This window comes from Elgaria multicarinata, chromosome 14 (genome assembly GCF_023053635.1).
Source record: "Elgaria multicarinata webbii isolate HBS135686 ecotype San Diego chromosome 14, rElgMul1.1.pri, whole genome shotgun sequence".
NCBI lineage: Eukaryota > Metazoa > Chordata > Lepidosauria > Squamata > Anguidae > Elgaria > Elgaria multicarinata.
Genome location: NC_086184.1, coordinates 16,543,056 through 16,567,293, shown reverse-complemented (window position 1 = coordinate 16,567,293; position 24,238 = coordinate 16,543,056). Strand labels below are relative to the sequence as shown.

The 24,238-nt window shown below is 41.2% G+C and overlaps 3 protein-coding genes across 4 annotated transcripts in view; 2 read left to right on the top strand and 1 right to left on the bottom strand.

Annotated features, from left to right (window-relative positions):
- Positions 1–2,763, top strand: part of RHPN2 (rhophilin Rho GTPase binding protein 2) — a 52,083-nt gene extending 49,320 nt beyond the window's left edge. Inside the window, exon 15 of the mRNA XM_063140962.1 lies at positions 168–2,763. Coding sequence (XP_062997032.1) covers positions 168–422 — 255 coding nt within the window. The 3' untranslated portion in view covers positions 423–2,763. The remainder of the gene's footprint in view (positions 1–167) is intronic.
- An 8,165-nt stretch (positions 2,764–10,928) lies between these two features.
- On the bottom strand, positions 10,929–15,065 carry FAAP24 (FA core complex associated protein 24). Its single transcript, XM_063141432.1, has 4 exons — positions 14,714–15,065; positions 12,894–13,033; positions 12,190–12,342; positions 10,929–11,186 (listed from the first exon to the last, which is right to left on the bottom strand). The coding sequence occupies exons 1-4, from the start codon at positions 15,063–15,065 to the stop codon at positions 10,938–10,940; spliced, it is 894 nt and encodes a 297-aa protein (XP_062997502.1). The 3' UTR covers positions 10,929–10,937.
- Positions 15,066–15,361: 296 nt separating this feature from the next.
- The window catches only part of CEP89 (centrosomal protein 89), a 55,698-nt gene continuing 46,821 nt past the window's right edge, over positions 15,362–24,238 (top strand). Inside the window, exons 1-4 of one of the 2 annotated variants that reach the window (XM_063141539.1) lie at positions 15,362–15,434; positions 16,760–16,866; positions 19,213–19,374; positions 20,116–20,314. In XM_063141539.1, the coding sequence (XP_062997609.1) occupies positions 15,396–15,434; positions 16,760–16,866; positions 19,213–19,374; positions 20,116–20,314 (507 nt within the window). In that variant the 5' untranslated portion in view covers positions 15,362–15,395. The remainder of the gene's footprint in view (positions 15,435–16,759; positions 16,867–19,212; positions 19,375–20,115; positions 20,315–24,238) is intronic. The other variant, XM_063141540.1, reaches the window with a different exon arrangement.

The following is a 24,238-nucleotide window of genomic DNA, read 5'->3' as shown; positions in this document are numbered from 1 at the left end:
GGCCTGTACCCAATGGGGAATATAATTAACACAGAAGAATGGTGAAGTCTGTCTCAGAAACTGTTTCACACACTGTGTGCCCTTTTGTTGGCTTTCAAATTTTGTTGACCCATCACGGATGACTGATTTATTTATTTATTCCCCTGTTTTCCTTCCTTCTCCTCTAGCATAACAAAAGTGCAACTTATTCTGTGGGAATGCAGAAAACGTACTCTCTGATCTGTCTGGCCATGGAAGAAGAAAAAATACATAAGGCCAAGAAAGTGACTCCTAAACTGTCCTTTTTGAGTTGGGGCACGAAGAATAGGCAGAAAGCAGCCAGCACACTCTGCCTTCCTTCAATCGTAACTGGAAGCTCCCCAGCAAAGAAGAAACTTGCGTCTCCGTTCACGCTCCTGAATACGGATAGCTCGTTGTACTAGGACTTGAAAAGGAGGCTTCTTTCATCTGGGAATGTTTTCTGAATGGGTGCCAGAAATCTGAAATGTAACCTTGGTTATATGAACTAGCCCCAGTTATATAAGGCAGTGCCAACTCAAACCTGACCCACATGGTGTAATTTTTGAGGATCCTGTACCTTGCCTGCTGGTGAAGCAAAACATCTTCATTTAGGAGAGATTTGGGAGTCTTTTGTTGTTGTTATTGTTGTTGGAGAAAACAAAAATGAACGTGATTGCTACTGGTTGCGTTTGGAATTTCTTTATGGGGCTCCATCCTAATTATATTTGTATTTTTTTAAAACTACAGACAAAGCTGTTTTATTGCACGTAATACGTGTTATAGTGCTGCAAGGACTATGAAGGATTTTCAAAATGCGTCAATAACCCATTACCAGTGATGAACAGCAGTTTTCGATGAAGGCGGATTGAATGTCCCTTGTCCCCTTGCAGAAATAGGATCTCAACGGTTTGACATAATGGCACCGAATTAGGGGTGATTCATTGGTTGTTTACTTTGGAGTTGGTTACATTGAAGTCCAACCGGAGCTCAGTTAATCACCTGGTGAGGGTTATAAATTTTCATACCTGGACAGCACCAAACTCAAGTTAAGCTGCCCGTTGGAAGGTTTGGATAGAGCAGGGTTTTTTTCAAAACTGCACAAGTCTCCCACTGAAGAACATTGCATCATCTCGGGTGCACTGTACAAATTACGAGAGCTCCAGAGGAGCTATTCTTTGGGTGGTTCCTTTTGCAGAATTGCTGTAATGCTTAGAGGCACATACTACTGGCTCCACCTAAGCTGGGCACCAGTGTATAGCAAACTGGAAGAGGGAGGCTGTGTGCACTGGCAGAACCTATCTCTCGTGCTTCTCCTGGGCTTCCATCTAAAACCAGTGCTCCAGACAGCTGTCAGTTAAATTTCCCACCATTTCCATGGTGGTTCTTTGTTGAGGGCATATGAGAAATAAAAATGGGAATTGCTCGGTGCTGATTAGATGCCAACCTACTAGTGAGGCTCCCCGGAGTGCGCTCTGTTGAAAACCTTCTCAAACCTGGCACTGGTCATGTTACAGGCCTTCCAAGAGCAGCACTGCAAAGTGGGCCCCACAGAAAAAGCAGCTTCTGTGGGGCTGTAATGAGTGGAGGACACTGGTCAAAGATGCTTTATCAGCCTTCCCCAGACTGATGCCCTCAAGATGTTAGGCTACAATTCCCATAATCCCTCAGGAAGGTGCCCGGTTGCTAAAAAGGGGGGGATTAGCACTCGGTCCTAATATTTCAGAATCCAGCTTCATCCCGTTTACACAGCAAACAGTGCAGTTCTGTGCATGTGCCAAGCTGAACAATAACTATGTCAAAGAAGGCCATTTGCAGTGACAGATTAAAACTTTAAAAATGTCACATCGTGCTACAGCGAAACCCGGATGGTAAGGATAAGCGAACCTGAGCGGCCATGCTTGGCCCAAATCAAACCTCCCCAGCGCCTGCCAAGTTTCACTTTAAATAATACGTATCGTTCAGTCACCTCTTTGAAAAGGCTGCCATCCGTTGATGATTTCTGTAGGGCTGCCAGGCCTCAGATTCCATTCCAAAGAGCTTACACTGTTACTCCCTACTACGCTTTAAGAGAAATGTAGGAATTCATTGCTAATTTAGATACTCATCCAACTGGTAATGTGATACTCCCCTTCTCTCCATAAGTTTTATTGCTGCTGTTCCTTTTTGAAGTTGCGGGTTGCTAACACAGTAGTGTTAGACTGAAATATTGTCTACAGGGTAGATCTTACAATGTTTGATAGTCAAAACATTTTAAGCAGATTAAATCTGAGCTCCCATTTGAACTCATGGGGAAAGAAACTGCAGTTGAATTAGGATGGTCTTCCTTGATAGGAAACTTTACGAAATATTTCAAGTGGAAAGTTGTTGGGGTTTTGTATGGGCTTTTTTGGAAGGTCCGGAGGATCAACTTTGTACTAACTTGTATTTCTTTTTTAGGCTTTTGTGTTTATACATGGTAGATGTAAATATATAATTTTTAAAGATTTATTTAAAAAATGAGTCCTGCAGCCAACTTCTGGTGAGGAACAACTTTTTGGTTTTTCTGTCTCAGTTACAAACAAGATGAGACACTCTAACTCTTCTTGACTGTTGAAGTTTGTATAGAATGCAATGCAGATTTAAACCAGCTTGCTTTAGAACTACCCTTCTGTGAAAGTGAAAAAAAAAATCATAACTAGCAGCGGGTCTTGATATGGTTTTTGTTGTGCAATACCTGAATCGACGCTGTGGAATTAATCCTAGCAGATTAATAAAAATGTATGTAGAAAGTTACACAAAGAATCCTCTAATTATTTTCATTTATATAACAGCAGCAGGGCTGGATTGTCAGCAATGCCCTTTATTTTACCTTTGCAATTTATATTCTGCTTTTGGTCCAATGGAGATTACAACACGTTCAAATACAACGTCAATTTATCCTTACACCAGCCTTCTCCAACCTGGTGCCCTCCAGGTGTTTTGACACCATATCCCATCAGCCTCAGCCAGCATGGTCAGGGACGCTGAGAGTTGTAGTGCATGACATCAGGAGGGCACCAAGCTGAGGAAGGAAGCCTTACGCCTTCCACCAATTTCCAATACTTTGGTTCCCCCTAAGAGACGTGTTTCTGCATAGCTCATGGTACTACCATCACCCCAACAGTGTCAACATCTTGAGCTGCTCAGAACAAGCTTGCTTCTCCTTTATCTTTTTGTCTAGGAAAGAGTGATCAAGGTCCAAAATCCAAAGTGGCCTGTATGGTGATGCTGTTAGTTCACTGATCTGTTTGTTTCAAACGTTCCCAGTAGAGTCTTCATCTTGGTCTGATTTCTTCATACTGGAAAACGCCTAATAAGTATTGCTGGCTCCAGACAGGCAAGAAAACAGAAGTGGGGTTTCCAGTCTGGCTTTAAGTTCTTCCAAAAGGCAGCCTATCATAAGAGTTTTGCTGTAGCTGACCTCACTAGAGGGGGGTGAGGGTGTGCCCTAGAGCAATGTTTCTATCGCTGTGGGACAGGACTCGGCCAAACTTCAGGTGAGTCACAGTGCTGCAGATAACCCAGTGCCTCATTGCTTGACACACTGCAAGATTTATCTCCACTGTCAGTGGATTATACCAAGCTCCTCCATCCTTAGTCATCATTTTGGGACACATGGGCCTCAGCCATTTCCAGTGTATCCTTGGTATAGAAAGTTTGAGAACTACTGCCCTAGATAACCAAGTGATCTGCTGTCCTAACTGCACTTCCCAAGCTAGTTAAGCTCAGACTAGGTGTGGGCAACCAGATTTGCCTAATTTCAAAGGCCTCAGACAAGAACAATGGGTCTCTTCCCTGGCAGCCTGATGCATGGGGAGGACGATTGGGGGCAAGAGTGAGAAGGGGTGGCTTACCCACTTCGTCTGTGGTTCCACCGATTTTGACCCCACTCAAAACAGAAAAGATTCCCCATCTTGAGTTTAGAATATGTATGTCTAGGGCTGTCACGTATCACCAAGAAAGAGGACAAAAATGGACACAGATTTGCAAAAGCTAAGTCAAATGTAGACATAATTACTAAATAGAAATATGAATGCATTTCACCACAGAGGTGACCTGCATGCCGCCTCAATCTGTTGTCCAGGGGCAACTTCATTCTCCATTCTTGCGGTTCTTTATCTTTAATCTGGACTTGGATTGGGCAGCCCTTAAATAAGGGATGCTTTCAAATAGAGGACTGTGCTCTGTAAAATAGGACACATGGCCACCATATAAGCCATCCGGGGGTGGAACTCAGTGCAGTCACCGAAGTCGAATTGTACAGCCCAGAGTATCATTGACTTCCTTAGGGCTAAACTATCTTAAATCCAAGCATCCAACTCATTTGCAAATGATTAATTTTTGAGGTCATGAAGTCTGCACACAATGTACTTTTACCATGGTATCTTTTAAACAGATGTCTGTGTGACAGAACTGCCATGAGAGAATCCAAAAAGTTACTGTGACAGATTAAAACACACAAACACACATTCCTGTATTTGATTTATTAAATTTCTATCCTGCCCAATAGCTGAAGTTCTCTGGATAGTTCACTAAATAAAGCTAAAATGATACAATACAAAACTGCATAAAAAACTAAGGCTGCTCCAGGAGCTGGAGTTATATGCAACACCTTTGCTGAGGTAACTGCACTGGCTGATTATTCACTACTACTTGACTAGGTTTATGGTTGTAGTACTAGTGTACAAAGCTCTGAACAATTTGGGACCAGGAATCCTGAGAGAGAGTCACTGAGGTCATCAGAGGGCATGTTCTTGGTGGTTCCACATGGACCTATGGCCTGGAGGGAGTCCATCTGGAGAAGAGCCTTCAGTGTGGTGGCTCCCTTCCTCAGGAATTCCCTCCCTCTGGAGGTCAGGCAGGTGCAAACACTGAATTGCTTTCGGTGCCTCCTGAAAACCGTTCTTTTCGAGGAAGCTTTCTTTGGTTGACCAACCTCAATTCTATTGGCAAACCGTTTTTTTTTTTTAAAGGATACTTTTAATATGTTTCATTCTTTTTAACTTCTGTCCATTTGATCTCTTGTTGTTCACTGCTCCGGAATCTGTCTAGATGTGGTATACAAATGTTGCAAATAAATAAAATCTTTTCAAATCTGCTGTGTGCCAAAGAAGCTATGTGACTGTTTCACACATTCTGATAAAGATTTTGACAGATTAGCAGATAAGACGTTAACTTCATTAGCAGTTAACAGCCCTTGCTCTTAATTACTCATATTCTTGGTTTACTTAATCTATTAGAACAGGCCTGCCATTTAAAAGAATTAACAGTGCATAGGCCTTGAAACAATAAACAAAGGCATTTAAATATATGCAAGGCAGAAAAATCTAATGGATATAACTTTATGTTGGAAGACTCAGCAAGAGGGAAGGAAAACACATTGTCTACATAAAGTTTCAGCAATCAAATAATGTCAATATAGCAATTGCTTACCTTGCAGTCGCAAAAAGCTTTACTGCCAATTGCAATTTAATCATTAGAATTTAGCTCTGGGAACTCTTATCCAGATAATAAGGGGATCTGTAACAATATGAAATTACACTCCCATTGTAGTCAGCAGCAGTGTCGAGATTGCTATACAGATTTTTTCTTTTTGTATTTTGGTCATAGTAAATCTGTTAAATTACCACTCCGAGTTCATGACCGCAAAATCTGTTCTAACAATAGTGAGGTAAGGAGCACATAGAGATGGCCCAAGAAGGCTCTTTCATTGTTCTATTCACACTTCAGGAAAAGGCTGTAGCTCAGTATCAGAGTGTGCTTTGGTACAAAAGGCCACAAATTGCTAATTTAAGTTAGTGCATACATGTTATAGGAGGTATCATCTTAGAAGCGACATTCCCTCTTCTCTCAAATACGGAATGCTTCTTCTGAGATAACTTGCCATCTGCATTATTAATAAGTACTCGTATTCTTTTTTTTTTTTTTTTTTTTGACAACCAACTGCCCAATTAACCAGGTCTTCACCTATTTATGTTAAATGCTGCAGCCCTAGTTTCATAATGCTTTATATTTAAATAAGGAAATGCAATTAAGAAGTGTAATAAAGGGCAGATTGCCGGTCTACACAGACTGGAATAACTCACCCCCCATTTTCTTCCTTGGTGACCACAAACCTGGCAGTGTTTTAACTTCAGCAGAGGCTGGGCTGCGGATTCTCTCTTGCCCGGGAGGGTAAGATTGCAGTTATCAAAGGGTGATGGTGGAACTCACCTTTGTCTCACACTGCGAGGATGACAAAGAGGTATGGGTTTTTTGGTGTGTTTTTTTAAAGTCACTTATAAAAGGCACATATTCAGAAATACTTAGCATGTATTTCTGCAACTCTGGAGATTTAGCAACATTATGTTGACAAAATATACACTCCTGCTCCAAAGGTTATTCTGCCAACATCTAAAGCACTCAAAGTCCTGTGGCACCTAGAAGACAAATACATTTGTCATTGTGGAAGTAAGGCTGAAGACTAGTTTGTCAGATCTACAATGTATAATACTATTAATAATAATTTTATTTCTTACCCACCTCTCCCTTTGGATCAAGGTGGGGAACATTATTAGTACAACAAATTAACATCTTAAAAATTCTTAGTTTCGCATTCATCTGGGTAGGCCTGCCGGAAAAGGCTATTCTTTAAAGCGCTGTTAAATTCAGAGAGAGAGTTAAGTTTACAAATCCCTTCCAGCAGAGAGAGAGTTAAGTTTACAAATCCCCCCACAATCTGGGGGCAACAGAAAAAAAGGTCCTCTGGTAACCGTTGTCAACCTAGTTTTGGCTGACAGAAGCAAGTTCTTCCCAGAGGACCTGAGTGTGTGGGGCGGACTGTATGGGAGAAGGCGATCCCACAGGTAACCTGGACCCAAACCATGTAGGGCTTTAAAGGTACCAACACTATACTTCCCCGGGAAACTAATTGGCAGCTAGTGGAGTGATTTTAATGTTGGTGTAATATGATCACCCCTAGGTGTACTGGTGACGAATCTGGTTGCCATATTTTGAACTAATTGAAGTTTCCGAACTAGGTACAATGGTAGCCCTATGTACATCCCTATGATATGCACGTCATATCAGCTAAGACTGTTGAGAAAATATTTTGCTGTTGACCGATGTCCTTAACTTCCACAACTGTAAAGATACAGACCCTTGGTTACCTACAAACACTGGCATTTCTCAGAAATGTTTTCTTGCTCTTTTTAAATGACCATAGCTGAACTTTCTAGAGAAATGTGCTCACCTGAGGGTAACTTTTGTTATCTTGCATACAAGACAAGACTGTCTTAGTTTTGCCCTTCTGTTGACTCATGAGAAGGCATGACGAGAAGAATATCAGTAATTTTAGCTGAATATCCTTCCTGTATGTGCAAGTCTAAGCTTCCTGGATTGTAAAAAGTGTTTCTGAACATCTAGATAAGTTCCTAGCATAGTGACATTTGAACCATAGCCCTAAGAGTCTAGCTCCAATGCTCTGGAACACACCACAGAGAATTGGGTTTAGAAGCACTTGACCTTGGGGGAGCTAGGGGTGGCGACAGCCGACAGAAAGCTCTGGCGTGGGCTGGTCCATGAAATCACGAAGAGTCGGAAGCGACTGAATGAATAAACAACAAAAATGCTAGTACAAGATGGGGTGGAATAAAATAGATGGGGTGGAATAAATTTAAGGATATCTGTCACAGTCTCATTTAAATTATTGGGAAAACTGCTTATCTTAGGATGAACAGGACCAAGAAATTGTAAACTGTTTTATTTTAAAATCTGAAACACTATGAATGTATACAATACATTACAGAAGCACACAATGGGCTTCTGCCCCAAGGGCCTTAGTCTGAATCCAAATTTTAGGGGGACAGACAAGAGGAAGTATAATGGGGCAATGAATATGCACAAATACTAGTATATGTATTTAGGCTTTTGTTTTGGACAAGGTGAGTCTAGTTTTTAGAGGACTTTCGAGATTATTTTAATCAAAGCCCCTTAAAGCCAGCGATGTAAAGTAGTATTTAATAAAGCAACTTGTTAGAAGATGATCGGGTAAAATATGTAGTTGGGGTTTCAGCCTTACTCCCCAAAGAGCTAACATTTAACTTACAGAGTTGTGAGAACATGTAATGACAAATACCATTCAAAGAACCAGAATCGAATGAAGCAGATTAATCCATAGCTTGAGATACAGTGGAAAAGGGATGATTTTAAATCTAGACTGCAAGCAGTCAAGTGCTAACAGGACAAATGTATCACTTCCGTTTGTGTGTGAATGTGTATATATACAAATACATAAACACATACTTCCTGTGAATAAGAGTGCTGCAGGAGGATTTGCCTTGGAGGACCAGGTCCTAACCTTTGAGCACCACAAAAGCATGACTCTGTTGGAATTTATGCAGAACACCCCTGGCAAAAAGTCTGAATCACACTCTTTTAAACTCCCGATACTCCTCCACATTTTGGCTTGGCAGCCCTCCAGACACCTTGCGAAAAAGTGATCTTCAAGTTGCACTAATATAGTTATTTCCCTGAAACAAGATGATGTACGTGAAGCATGCTGGTAGGTCAGGTGTGGATATGAAAGCTGACGGGACAGCAATGAATAAGGATTTGCGGAATCACTGCTAACTATGAAAAAAGGGTTGACACCCTCAGTTTCATAGCACCGGCTATGAGAATTGATTCCCTCAGGCAAATCTGATTGAAACCAAATGAGAGCAAACATCTTAATTGGATGACTCATTCCAGTCAGCCACAGTAGTCTAATTATGGTTACTCATCACTTGCTTGTCCTTATTAAAGTGAATGGCAATTCAACAACTGACTTTAATGATTTCAAACTTCAGACCAAGGAACGCCTAATTATCCATAGAGATAAACTATTCAAGGCAAGGATGCACTGTGGTTTTACTTCCTGTATTCCAGTGAAGCTTCTGCAGAAAGGGATTGCAAATGGTTATCAAGATTGCGGATTTAGTTTCTATTGCACAGAGAAACTAAAGTGCTCCCTGCTGTAGAATTTGTGATCAGGAAAATCTCAAGAGGTTTTTCGCGTGCATCTAGTCCTTCAAACAAGGTAGCCAAGCACTTGGGGCATTTTCTCATACACCCAAAGTATATGGTTTAGGATTTCATGCTCAATAAGTGCTTCCACTCTTTTTGAGGCTCTGTGGCTAATGCCAAATCATAAATTGGCTTTTCCAAGTCCCCACCATCTCAAGGGCTGTTTGCTATGTGACATGGAGGGTTGGGGTTTGAGAAATAGAATACAAATCCCCCTGGGACACACAGAACTAGCTGTAAAGTTCTTTGGATCCTGGCCTGTGTTTTTTTGCGTGGTATAAATCCAGGCTTAAAACTGAGAACTTCAGATAAAAGTTGATAGCCGTCTGGCATGGTAGCAAAGTAGGAAGGGCTGTTTTTCTTTTGTTGCTGTTGCTCTGGAGGGGAAGTGTGATTTGAACATGTGACTTTAATTATTGTTTGTGTGTTGCTTTTAAATTGGCCTGTATTTTTACTGCATTTTATTATTCCTGCTTATTTGGAATTGTGATGGCCTATGACTACGAACAATAAAGATAAACAATACTACGTAGAGCAAAAATACATTTGCCGCAATGTTCATGACCTAGATTTAGAACAAGCTCTCATGCTATGGATGCCGTGGGGAGGTTGCTTTAAATTGCTCCCTGGGGCACCTGGAACAAGCCATTCACGCACATTGCCTTGCCACACAGATTGGGAAATTTTCTCGTGTGATGACTGTAGTCACGGATGGGGAAGTTTCCTTGATGCCACCACTTCAGAAAAGATCATTCTAAAGAGATCACCCCGTGGCAGCTTTCTTGCGTGCACTGCCCATGGTATGCACTGTACCTAGTTCGTTGCATTTGAAAGGTTATGGCACTCAGATGTGCAATGCTCACAGTATCACGCTAGACCTAGAAATTAGTGTGTTTCAATCGCAGTCACCCACGAGGAAAGTTTTTTTTGCTTGGCCATATCAGTTTTTAAAGGAAGTCTACATAAAAGGTCAATATTCCACTTTCAGCTAAAAAGCAGTGACTTGCACGAAGAAGAAGCTAAACAAGTAGGATTCACTATACAAAAGTACATTTCAGAAGCTTCCAAGGGTTATTCTGAAAAGCTAGTTCTGCAGCAAACGTGCTGGACAGGTGGACTACCTCTGCCCTTATTGACTGCTTACCTTTGAAGTGCAAGGAAGGCATTTTTGCTACATTGGTACCACTCAATATGAGAGACTTAAGACTTCGAAAGGACTTTACATGCAGGGCTTTTTGCAAACAGCAACCTGAAAACGAAAAGGCTTTTTAAAAATCCACGCAATTTGGAGCAGCTAGCATTTATTTTGGTTCAGAGAAATAGCGTTACAGTCAATTCACAACACACCTTTGGTTCTAATAGGTGGCTGTCTGCTCCTAATGACGCCCACTCACCTGTGTTACTACTGAAATAGACCTAACAGGCATATGCAGCAGACAGGAGGTCACGATTATATGGCTGTACCTTTAAGCAACTCTTTGTTAGTAGCATTCAAGAAGAATGTATAATCACCCTTTCAGCAGCATATCCAAAACAGGAACTTTTAAATTAAAGGAATTGCTCTGATCCTTTTTAAAGACATATATAGCAAGTCATTACTGCAGCTAATTGTCTTGGGAGAGGTGTAGCAGTGCTGCCTATGAAGTAGTTGCCATGCAGTCTTTACTCCTGGCAGATGTAAGACATGGAGAACTTAAAATTATCTCTTGGTTTATGTTGTTCATCAAGTGTAATAAAAAAAACCTCTACAAGAGTTTTACCAAAAAGAAATCTAGCGATATGTCCAAAAGCAGTCTATGAAGAAGTCATCCATTCTATAAGCGTATGTGAGCTACTCCGCCGAGACCCTCATATCGGACGCCAACAAGCTGAGATTACTTTGTCTGTGTGAAGAACGTATGGATTTGCTGCGCCAGAGAACGCCCAACGACTTGTTCAAGCTCCTGGACAGATGCGTTACAGAGCTGGTGGAGGTTTCCAAACCGCTCCAGGAGAAGCAAAGCTTTTGTTTTCCCAACGCCTGGAATCTGTTGAACTGTTTGGAACACAGAAACCTCTAAGAGCTTGGGACATTTCTTATTAAGGAAGGGATTGCTGGCTTGATCCTTCATTTGCTCATGCACCTGAAACAGAAAACAAGTGTAGTTTGAGTGCCCTCTAGCGGTTTTGAGTCCTAATCGTTTCATTCAGTTACATTTACATTTACATTTGTAAATAAGAGTTATTTTACTGGATCAAACCAAAGATCCCTCTGGTCCAGCATTTTGTCTCCATCAATGGTCAGCCATATAAAGAAATGATGCTGCCTTATACTGAGTTGGTCCACTGATCCATCTATCTTAGCGATGTCTACACCAGAAATGGCGAAGGTCTGGCCTTCCAGATGTTGTTGGACTAAAAGATTCCCCACTCTTGTTCTACACTGACTGGCAGTAGCTTTCCAGGGTTTCAGACAGGAGTCATTTCTAGCCCACAGATGATGCCAAAGAGTAAGCCTGGGACCTTTTGCATGCACCGCATGAACCCTACCATTGAGCTGTGGTCCTTCTCCATATGCCTTTGGGTGGTTACAACTGGGGACGATGCCAATAACCATCCTGGAATTTGCTTCTAGCATCTCGTACTCAAAAGATATACTACCCCCGGAAATGAAAATTCCATTAAGCATAGCCAATAGCTGTTAGGAAACCTATTTCAAACTTATTTCTCTAATGCTCTTCTAATGTCGTTTAAACTGGTGACCATCAACATATTTTGTGCCAGTAAATTACAATTTTTTTAGTCTCCCCCGCGCCCTCTATTCCAGCTTCCATTCTTTTTGTCATCGGTGGTGTCAGCCATTCATTGCAAGCAAAAAGAACAGGGGGACCCAAACAGATATGGAAATGGAACATTAAAGCTGCCAACATGCTTACCTATTCATTTCATCCCAATTTGCTGTCCGTGTCCTGAAATAACACAATGCTCTTCTTGTTCCTGCAATGAGCAGGAGGTTGGTCTCGATGGCCTTATAGGCCCCTTCCAACTCTACTATCCTATGATTCTGTGATTCTTCAAATTTGCCTTTAGACACAAATCTTGATAAATCCTTATCCAACAGCATAAACAGCTCTTGAAGATACTTACTAATTGGATGATAAGCTGTGCTGCTTCTCCCTGGTTGGCCACCGGAAGTAATGTCATTCCAAGTTCCAGGACGACAAATTTCTGCACTGCTGGGAAATACTGGTCGCTTATCTGGGTTTTTTCAACTATTACAATTCCTTGAAGAGTGCAGGCCTTGAACAGTGACAAGAAGCAGTGGGAACAAAACGATTAATGTTGTTTCTGAAGTGACACTGCAACTTGTTATGGCAGTGACCAGATCCAGAGATAGCAGCATACAGCTAACGGCCAGAAATACAGCGTGAGAATATGCATTTCTATTCTAATCCTGCTCCTTTGTCTAAGAGTAGTATAATACACAGGACAGAAGAAGGAAACAAGTTTAGTATCCTGTTTCTTACAGTGGCCACCCAGAGGCCTCTAATTCTGCAGAAATCAAGCAGATGAAGCTTTTTTTGATATGGAGGTAAGTATAAAGCTTCACCTGCTAAACATCTGTGAATTAGGCTACTATTAAGGCATAGAAATAGGATCATATTTACTAGATATAAAGATAAAACCTATATGAAAGAGTGATTTTCTGGTCTGCACAGCACCTTACAGAGTATAAGAAAACAATTCCTTGACCTTAAACTGTGGTAAAACTAGTCCCACTTTCTTGCTGATGCAAGTTCTTCTATAAATGAGAAGCCAGGCTTAAAACACTTGCTTCAGATAGTACTTACATTTCTAAAGCGAACAAGTCGTCGTCTAAAGCCATTTCCTGCAACCAGGTCTGCTTCGGAAATATAGAGGACACAGGATCTATTTGAAAGATGGAAGTCCACAACTCCCAGGCCATCTTCTAGAATGAGCTTAACTTTCCCTTGAAATGTGAGAAACAGGAAACCTATGGTTAACAGAAGAACTATAGTAGGCTACCTATCATCAGTTTAAGTGAAACGCTGTCTAACAACCCAATCTAAATTCAGTAGAAAGTTTAATAAAAATTACTTCATTATAATCTGGCCTACATTTTTTTATGGAATGTAAACGTTGTACTGTAATTACTTAATAAGAATCAAAACATCTCCAATAAAATAATATTGCATGGCCAAATGCAGAATATAATCATATTTCAACTTGATAAGCCAAGATGTGGACATGCATGCAGCCCCATTTGCATGAGACAGCAAACAAGCCAGGAAGTTGTACATCAAGTAGTTTTCTGTTTTATTCAAACAGGGAAAATATCATTAATGGCTTTAGAACAAGCCCATGATTTGAAGTTGGTTTAATATTCTGGCTTGTTCTGAAGCCAATAACCACAGTTTCCGGGTTCAGACAAAACAGGTAACTAAAGTTAATAAGATATGATTATTCAAACATGGTCAATGTCTACATCTTGAGTAAAACCAAACAGAAGGTATGTATAGAGTAAGAGCTTAGGTTGAAGAGCTCAGAAGAACTATCTTAAACACCACTTAATATTGTTAAAGTATCACAAAGGTTCCAGGGATAATACTAAATGTAGCTTGGTTTTATAACCGGCTTGGAAGAGCACAGATATTTATAATAGAACCCACCCCCACTGATTATAAACAGTTAGGGCCAATGATTAGCCCTCTGAAGCATGAAACTTGCAGCTTATTTCACTTGTATACTTTTGGGAAGCAAAATTCTGCATTTTCACAAGTGTTCTGATTCTCATTGACACATTTACCTTGTATCCCCAGAGCAACCTGTGAGCCTTTCCATTTCTCATTGCTGATCACATGCCCGTAAGGAACATTTACAGCTCCTGCCCAGACAGGAGTGGTTTCATTTGCCATCAATAAACTTCCTTCACTTTGGTAATATCAGTCATAATATGCAAAGGGAACAGAAAATTTATGTTATTCTTGACACACTGAAACATTCCCCCCCACACACACACACACAACCAGGTCAGCAAACAAAATTCCTGCAAACAGGATTTTTCCTAGCCATATTTTCCATTTGCAAATTAACACGCTGCTATATTTTATATAGGAAAATATTTCAAGAAAACCAGAATAGTTGTGCATTTTTGAATGCAAGTACATTTCTTTCACTGGTGCAATGCTTGAACAAGCTTTGATGACGAAGCCCATGAAGGCTTCTTAAATGGTACAGCCTTCAAATCAAGACTAGCTCTCAAATTTTTTCTCAAACCACAAGAGTGTTCCTTGATTTTGCTGCAAATTAACACGCCTTTTTCTGGAAATGGTTCCAACGGAAGGCAAACTATGAGGTCAACTCTAGACCATGGAAGTTGATGCCATTATGCTATTTATTAATCTTTAAGGGGCACCCCAAAACTCTGCAGTTTTTGCAAACTGATGTCACAGACAACCGAGTGAATATTATTTGTAAAACATTTTCCTAACATAGCATTCAAAGCACTGTACAATAATATCAAAACGGGAGGGGGCGCTCATTTAAAACACACACACGTGTGAACTAGTCCCTTGATACGTGTAACCAAAACACGTGTAGAAAAGCCCCGGAGCCCGGCGACAGGCGCTGGTCAGTCCTTAAGAATTACCACTTCCTCCGCCTCTCTCCTCACACCCAACGCCTTCCCGACTGCGACTCGCTTCCACACGTTCAGACACAAACTCGCGCGCCCCGAGCTCGACGAGCATCAGCCGCTGGCCAATCACAATCCACACCTGCCCCCTTTGCCGCGCCCCGAGCTCGACGAGCATCAGCCGCTGGCCAATCACAATCCACACCTGCCCCCTTTGCCGCGCCCCGAGCTCGACGAGCATCAGCCGCTGGCCAATCACAATCCACACCTGCCCCCTTTGCCGCGCCCCGAGCTCGACGAGCATCAGCCGCTGGCCAATCACAATCCACACCTGCCCCCTTTGCCGCGCCCCGAGCTCGACGAGCATCAGCTGCTGGCCAATCACAATCCACACCTGCCCCCTTTGCCGCGCCCCTGGCAAACAAATTAAAAACGGGCGGGGTTTATTACTAACGGCTGCTGGTTGCTAAGGGGAAGGTGAAACGAGTAAGCGGCGCAGCGATTGGAGGAAGAGGGAGGCTGCAGCCAATAGGCTCGCGGCTTGTTCCGGTGTGGTTGCGAAGGAAGAAGCGTCTCTGTTTTCTTTAGGGGAGTTGTGGGGGGGTTGTAGTCCCCCCCTCTCCGTCCCCTTGCGGCCTGTTCCGCGCCTCTTTCTCTCTCCCTGCCGCCCACTTCCCTGTTCAGCCCTTCAGCCCTCATGGCGTTTTATTTCAGGAGAGGCCGAAGAGGCCAGTTTGTGAGTATTCGTCCTGAGTGGTCCGAGGCAAGGGTCCGAGGCAGCCCCCTCCAGGGCAGAGTGGCGCTGGTTGCTATGGCGACCGGGGAACTCATCCATGCCTCAAGCAGTCTGCGTTGGGTAGATGGACTGAAGCCGTGTTAGGAGGACGGGGGGAAGGAGTGTCCCCTTTTGGGGTGGGTAGGTGGGTGGCCATTTATGCATCTCCCCACCCCCAAAAAAGAGGATATGCATCATCTAAAAGCAGATAGATTTGCATAAAATCTGCATATGGTAATTCACATGTATAGACGCAAACTTAAACACAATTACTATAATTAAATGTAAATAGAAATACGATGCATTTCACCATAACAGGGAAGACTGTGACCAGGGCTAGATCTACACTAGTGCTTTATAGCGGTATTGAAGTGCGCTGATAGCTGTTGCGGCATATTACACAGGCTGCTCTGGTCCACAAATGCTTTCTTGCTGCAGTCCTGTCTGTACGTGATCTGAGAGTAAGCCTGTGCAACTGCGGCTTATTTCCAAATAAGCACATATAAGATTGCGTTGTAAATCTGTTCCCCATGCTGGTTGGGGAATGCTGGGAGTTGCAGGACTTTTTTCTGTCTAAACATGCATAAGATTGCACCCTTAGTCTTTCTAAGGTTCCACAGGACTTTTTGTTTGGTTTTGCTAAAGCAGACTAGCGTAGCAAGTATTGGTGTTCCAGTATTGATATACGGCTTCTAAATATGATTTACTCTTTCAGTCACATTTCATTTTTGTTGTGTGTGTGCGTACAACACACACAAGAAAGGTTAGCAGGTATAGTTAGTTGTTTAGGATTATTTATTTCCTTTATATCCTGCCTTTTCTCCAAGGAGCTCAAAGCAGCGCACATGATTCTCCTCTCATTTTACCCTTACAACAACCCTATGAGGTAGGTTAGACTGAGAGATGGTGACTAGCCCAAAGTCACCCAATGAGCTTGATGGCTCAGTGAGAATTTGAACTGGTGCTCCCCAGTCCTCCTAGTTCAACACTCATAATGACTATACCTAGTTGTCAACCAATTACACATGTTGTGTCAACCGAAACACTGGAAGCCTCTCTTTGATGCAGAAGGGTGGTGTATAATCAGTTATTTCAGTGCAATAGATATTACTGTTAATAAGAACATGTATGCAATTAGAATCATTTGAGCCTGCTCATACATTAATCTGCATGTAAATGTTCTTTCCTTTTGTGTTATTTTGTTAGTACTTGTGCATGTGCAGTTTTGTGTTTTTCCATTGTGTTAGTTCAGTCATTGCCAACTAACTTTATTTTAAATTGTCTAGAAACATATAGCTCATGGCCTGATCCCTGCAGCTACCATAGCTCCTAAACCTGCTGTCCCCCGCACCCCTCCCCCTCGTAGTCCAAACCCTTCTCCAGAAAGGCCCAGGTAGGTTTTAACCTTTTTCATCTCTTGGTTACCAGTTATTACATGGAATTAAAATAATCCGTAAATAGGTCTGAATATTTGGGGGAAATGCATGTCTCTGTCTTGTCTGTAGCCATTGCATAAACCAGATTATGCCAGCAATATATAGGGGCTGCAGCCTGAAAGGGGAAGGCCATTATCCATTGGCACATAGTAAATTTGTATTAATTTAAAATTGCCAATTGAAATTGCCTAGAAGAATCGATTGAGCAATGAATGAAAAGAACAATAACCAGAACAATCCAGTTTGTTTCACAAATGTAGCTAGGCTATTTTTATAATATGAAAAGCATTCCTTCCAAGAGCTGGTTGACTGATACATTACACCGATCCCAGTATAAGTTCCTGAGTATCATTCTCTAATATAATAAAGGCTGCAGCTGTGTTTTTGTTATCTTAGAGTGGTTCAGACAATGCCCCTTACTCTTTCACTCATTCATGCATTCCACTGAACACTTGGGGAGGACATAGCCCCAGATGTGTGAGCAGGGCTAGCCCACACAGCCCTGTGACTTTGTCATGTGTTCTATGAACATGTGAGGAGTTTTGTCTGAATCCTACTCTTGTATATATACTATTAAGTCAGAAAATATAGAGATTTGCTGAGCTAGCATTGAAGAGGCATGATAAAACTGAGTATTTTAGCTATTCATATTATATATAAGAATAACAATATAAAATTAGGGCTGCAGTATTTAATTGATTAACTGGCTAGATTAATCAATTACACTTTCAATCAGCTAAAATGTGTTCCTGATTATTCAGGCAACCACACACACTCTCACACCTATGAGGAATGTGTGTGTGCATCATCTAAAAACAAAGAAAATACGCTTCCATTTTACAAATATTGTTTTACCTCCACGCAAATGTAATTGATTGAATAAGTATGATCAATTAAAATACATTAAATGGAATTGCAACCCTACATAAAATCACATTGAACACCAGAGTTGCAAGAGGAATAAGGAATATCTGGACTGGATAGTTTGCATAAATTTAATTTAAACCAGGCAAGCTATACCACCTTAAGTGGTGCTCATTATACATTATTAAGCTTTCTTTTTAGCTTACTTTTATTTGCCACATTTATAAGCCACTTAATAACAATGTTCACTCTTAAAGTCATTACTGTTTTTCCATTTTTCTCCATTAACTTGCTTTCAGATTCTATTTTTGCTATCTCCCTTTTGTACTTTTTCAAAACCATGTTCACAATATAGCATCATTTCTTAGGGTGAGTTTACACCAGAGATAGGGAACCTGTGGCCTAAGTCTCCTCAACGTAAAGAAGAAAGGTGGGGATGAGTGGGTATACTTCTTGCACTTCGTGCATGTATGGCAAACGTCAATATTGAACATTGTGGAACATAGGAAGCACATTTATATGTCTAATATCATAGAAGCCAATAAAACTTTTATTCAGTCCTGGTTCAGATATAATGATCATGGTCTAATAAACCATGGTTTGTTAAAACACTGTTTCTAGTTACATCCAAACCAAGAAACTGTGCCTTAACATTGAAATGCAAACCAGCATCTGATCCTAATTTCATATCCTGGTTTGTAAACAGAGATTAAACCACAATTTCCCTGTTCAAATCTTAACAGGAACCTGTGGTATAACAAACCCTGTAAGTTTTCATGATTGCATGAGAGGGAAAGAAAGAGGAAAGGGAAGGAGGGAGTGCGTGGGCACAATACTTGGTCTACTAAACCATGATTTAATAGACTAAGATTGTTGTGCCTGAACTGGTCTCTTATTAAAACGTAATCTACAGGAAGGATTTCATTATATTCCTTTAGTAAACAGGTAAAATTGTTAATGCTTAGTACCTCTGGCCCAGAGTTCCAGACATACAAGGGATTCCCATACTTTCTGTGGCAGAGAAACATTTATGATGGCATGGTCCTTCTTCATTGGGTGAGCTGAGCATTTCTTTGTCATAGCAGGCAGTGGGAAACCCCGCACAGATGAAACGAGGTTTATGCACTGGAGTGCAGCCATGAATGATTTGGAGCCCCACATAAGCAGTGGCATAGCCTGCTGCGAAATCAATTAGTGAGTGTACTCAGGGCTCTTTCCCACCCCATCTCTGATAAAAGGAAAACTCTGCTGTGTGCATTAACCAATTGTATCATGACATGTTATGGGAGCCTTAATTCAGTCCTCATCTAATTTCAAAACACAACTTTACATTTTAAGCTCCTGATTATTAAAGGTATGCGTCCCACTGTCTCCCCGCCACAAAAAAAGTTTTGATTCATGGTAAATGTTTCATTTTTTAATTTTTCTGCATTTTCTAGGTCTGCCTTGGCAGCAGCTATTCTTGTGACAACCCTAACTGGTCGGACTGTTGCTATGCCTCAGCCTCGTCAACGGTCTTTTTCTGAAAGTGATACCAGCTACTTGCAGGATCAAGAAAACTATATTGAGCCATATGCAACAGTCACTGAGCTGCGAATGGGGTAGGGCATACTGCACATTTTCACACACTCTGTCAATACCTTTTGAATTAGAACTGTTATGGAAGTTGTAAAATACTTCTTCCTTTCTCCAGTAACAGTATGATTTCAGCTTTATGGCCCAGTTCAGATGTAATGGAAAACGTGAGTGAGACTACATGAGCATCAGCCTCATGTGCTTCCTTCCCTTCCTCTTTCAAATGCCGGGGGAAGAGATCGAAAGCGTCTGCTTTCAGTCTTAATTTTACCACAGTTCCTCATGATGTCCTAACTTGGGAAACTGTGGTTTGGGAACAAGCCAAGATCTGAAATTATAGTTTTAAAAGATCATGGTTTCTCAAGTCCAGGTTTTGTGTGGAACTATAGTCAATGTAAGACTTTTTCTTTTCGAGGTGAAAGCTTTTGCTCTCCAGGGCATCAAAAACGGTAGCTCAAACCTCATGCAGACTTGTTCATGAGTGGGAAATCATGGTTTCATATTACTTTGGGATGAAACCTCTGTCTTTAATGGAAATATCTAATTCTAATTTTTTACTAGAAGTAGCACTTTATGCACATTTTTGTCATATAGCAATAGATAGAAAGCCAATGGAAAGAAAAATCTGTAAAAATTAAATTTCTTGTCTATTCTAGAAATCCATTAGGTTGCCCCTAGCTTCCCAAAATACAGGCCCGCAGACACCAAGTGAATAGCTTTAAACTGCAAAATCAGTGCATTAGTATTAATATGTTTTCTGTTTACAGTCCAAACTGGAAGAGTGATGGTGATGAAAGGAGTGCTGTGCAGTCTTTGGAAGTATCCGCCAGTTGTTGTGACGATGAAGACATGGATACGTATCCTTCAGACACTGAAAAAGAGCCAGATCCAAGCTATCAGGTTATTGATAAAAAAGAAGACATCAGCAGGGAGGCTTTGTATGCTGTTCCGCACAAAATTCAACAGGTAAGTTTCAGGTGTATGTTTCTGTTAGCTATCTGAATACAAATTGTAAGAACCATAAGTTCTTGCAATTGCATCTGCAAAGTTTTATTATCACGCCTTGTTTTCCTTCTCACCTTAGCTGGCTCCAATTTGTCCCTTAATGTTGACAGTGAGAACACATCTCTCTCTCGCCCCACCCAGTAATAACATCTATCTTACATAATGCACGATGTTTTACAACTCACATAATGCGTGACGTTTTACAACTTTGGACCAACTTGCTACCAGTTAAAAGATCTTATAGTTGTGGCCGTTAGAGGGTGCTATTTCTATTGCATATGTAGTGATAAAAGGGTTTTAAAATCAAACATGAAATAAAAAGCAGTAGATTATCACCATGATGGAAGGAAGTGTTTTCCCCCCCTTTTAGTAGCTATATAGCAAGATAGCAGTCTGTGATAGTTGGCTGAAAATATCAGCTGTATTTATTGACTGAAGTAACTGGGATATTCAGACACCGCAAACTGGCAGACATATCCATCACACTAATCAGTCCAATGCCTAAATGATCATTAGAAAATTGTATAGCTCATTTTCTACAAATTCTAGCTCATTTTGTGAATGTGTGTTAATAACTTGTAGCATAAACACCTCTCTAAGTTCTGCATATACAAACAATACTCAAGATGTCAATATCCAGATACCATGCATAAGCTATCGCAATTTTGATTCTGTGTCATACAGCAGTTAAAGCTGTAAAGCTCAAAATTCTCTGGCTCAGTTCCGGTCGATCCATGATTAAGGAAGCTTGATGATATTTTGTTCTCAGATATGAACTGACAAACTATGGTTTGTGATAAGCCAGCAGAACAAATGCTCAAACCATGGTTTGGATTCTAAACTATAGTTATTGGAACCTATAGTTTGTTGTCATGCTTGAGCAAATACCATTTGGCAAACCATGATTTGCGTGTGGTCACTAAACCAGGGTCTAAAAACATCATTTGAAGCTGGTTTGGCATTACATCTGAACCAATAAACCATTGATTGAGGCATTGGTCTGCCTCCAGAAACTTTTGCTTGAGATAGTATTTGAGGACTCTCAAGGCAGGCGTGAGAAGAAGGAAGCTGCACTTACTGTACTTTATCTGTACAACTGGAACACAAACTGTAGTTTGAAGTGTAAACTGTATTTAGTACAATCCATTATATCTGAACGAACTCTTTGTGTGAATGCTTGTTTAAGACACCAAGAGCTATTCCTTCACCAAATAGTTTCCATATTATCTTCTTGGGAAGATTACTGTAACAAGGTATTCTGTCACTAGAATTTATGAGTGGATTGGGCATCGTACTGGGAATCCAACCTAGAAAGTTATTAACTCTGCAGCCAGGCCGGCTGAAATATCTCCTCATTGATTTACTTGGCTGTAAAAGCTATTTTTGAAAGAAGCCTTGCAATATAGTTTCTACAAAACGGTGAAACCTGTGATGCCACAGTGATGAGTTGAGGCAGGCGCTATGATTCATAAAAGCAATCTACCGGCAGGAGTCTCTACCGCCAATGCCAATTGATTTCCTCTTTCCCCTTTTGTAGTGTCAATTTGTGTTCCTTGCATCTGAGGGAGCAAACAGCTTAACTGTCCATCGTCACAGTAGGTTAGAGCCCTGTACCAAATGAAATTAAAAATTTAGTAGACAGAAAGGCATTGGAGGGGAAAGAAAAAGAATGCGCAATAAAATTCAGTGTTTGTGTAAGGAGGCAGAAAATGGCCTTAGGTGAGGCAGAGAAAAGCAGCAGGGCCAACAATTCTGAAATCCTTCACTATGCATTAGTCCCACTGAAATAAATAAGAACGCTTGGAGATAAAGTTCAGGATTGCAGGCTAAAGGGTGAGCGACATGTTCAGAAAAAGATTGTGACTCAGCCCTCCTGGGTCTTTACCACTTCAAAGTGCAGGTGGAGGAATGCATGATGGAATGCTTCTCTACACGTGGATAGCTAACATGAGAGGGGAAAGGGTTCTAGCTTCTCCTCTCAGACAGATTAGTATTCTATGTGCAGAGATTTTTATAGGGGGGCGTGTTCAAATATATGAACCCTCCACCTGCATTCTGAAGTGCTATACTTTTACTCTGGAGGGCTGTATCTTGTGTGTTTTTCTGAATGCATAGATTGACTAAAATAAGAATAAAAGGTAAAAAAGCAGAGAAGATAACGTGTTAGGACTGACCCAGTGCTGACAAGAAAAGCAGTTAATGGTACACAATCTGGTGGAAATTCAGCACTACAGATCATATAAGAAGGCTATCCTAACTCTGCAAATTTCCATGCTTAATTTTTTTTTTATGTAAGAATAAGTGCTGCAACATTTAGTTGATTGATTCAGTTTGCATTAGTCAATTTAAAAGCCTTTTGATCAATTTAATGGTGGGGCTGATTAAATGGGCAATAGATTAAAAAAATATCTTTAGGGCAATTTCTTATTGAAAACTGCAAGTAGCGGGTGCAACCTAAGGAGACTCATTGCCCCCCTTTTTCTCGCAGCTGGTAATGCCTCTTCTAAAATGGTGCTTGCTGAAGAACATTATTTCAGCAGCAGCTTTGCCTGTCCCCTGATTTTTTTTTAAGGTGATAAATCAGCTCTCCTCCTGCAACAAGGCTACCCTGCCCCCTACACGCATTATGCTAGGACAGGATATTGCAGCATGGCCACTGAACCCAGACTAGTGCTGCTGTAGAGGTGAAAATCAATTGTTTTTATGTTTTCAGGAAAGGCCCTAGTGTGGATTTGGTTTCTGTGACACTGGTAGCAGTTTACAGATCATCAAAAAAAACCCACCATGCTGTGAAAGAGAGATTCTCTAAATCTGTCTGCCTGTGTGTTAGGCCCTAAAGACAAAGTACTTAATTCTTAAACAAATATTTTAGTTCACATTAAACTACTAAGTTTTTTTTTAAAAAAATTGAACTATTCCCTTAATATAATAATAATAATATATTTATTTATTTATTTATTACCCGCCTCTCCCTTTGGATCAAGGCGGGGAACAACATTAGAACAGTAATCAATACATCTTAAAAATTCTTGATTTTACATTGATCTGGATAGGCCTGCCGGGAAAGGCTAGGCTTTAAAGCTGCCTTAAAATCACACAAAGAGTTAATTTTACGAATCTCCTCCGGCAGGCCATTCCACAATCTGGGGGCGACAGAAGAAAAGGTCCTCTGGGAAACTGATGTCAGCCTAGTTTTAGATGACTGAAGTAAGTTCACCCCAGAGGACCTGAGTGTGCGGGGCGGACTATATGGAAGAAGGCGATCCCGCAGGTAACCTGGACCCAAACCATTTAGGGCTTTAAAGGTAATGACCAACACTTTGTACTTTGCGCGGAAACTAATTGGCAGCCAGTGGAGTGATTTTAATGTTGGGGTAATATGCTCACCCCTAGATGTACCGGTGACCAACCTGGCTGCCATATTTTGAACTAGTTGAAGTTTCCGAACTAGGTACAATGGTAGTCCTATGTAGAGCGCATTGCAGAAGTCAAGCATTGAGGTTACCAGCGCGTGCACTACTGTTTTTAGGTCTTCTGACTCTTAAGAAGGGGTGCAGCTGGTGTATCGGCCGAAGCTGATAGTAGGCACTCCTGGCCGTCGCATCTATCTGGGCTGTCATTTGGAGCAACGGATCCAGGAACACCTCCAAACTGCGAACACAGTCTTTCAGGGGGAGTGTAGCCCCATCCAGAACTGGTTGACACACCTCCAAACCTAGGTCAGAGCCCTTGACAGCAAGCACCTCCATCTTGTTTGGATTCAGCGTCAGTTTGTTTTTCCTCATCCAGCCCATTACCGCCTCCAAACATTCATTCAGAAGAGAAATACTATCCTTAACTGATGCTGTTATTGAAGGCATAGAGAAATATATTTGGGTGTCATCA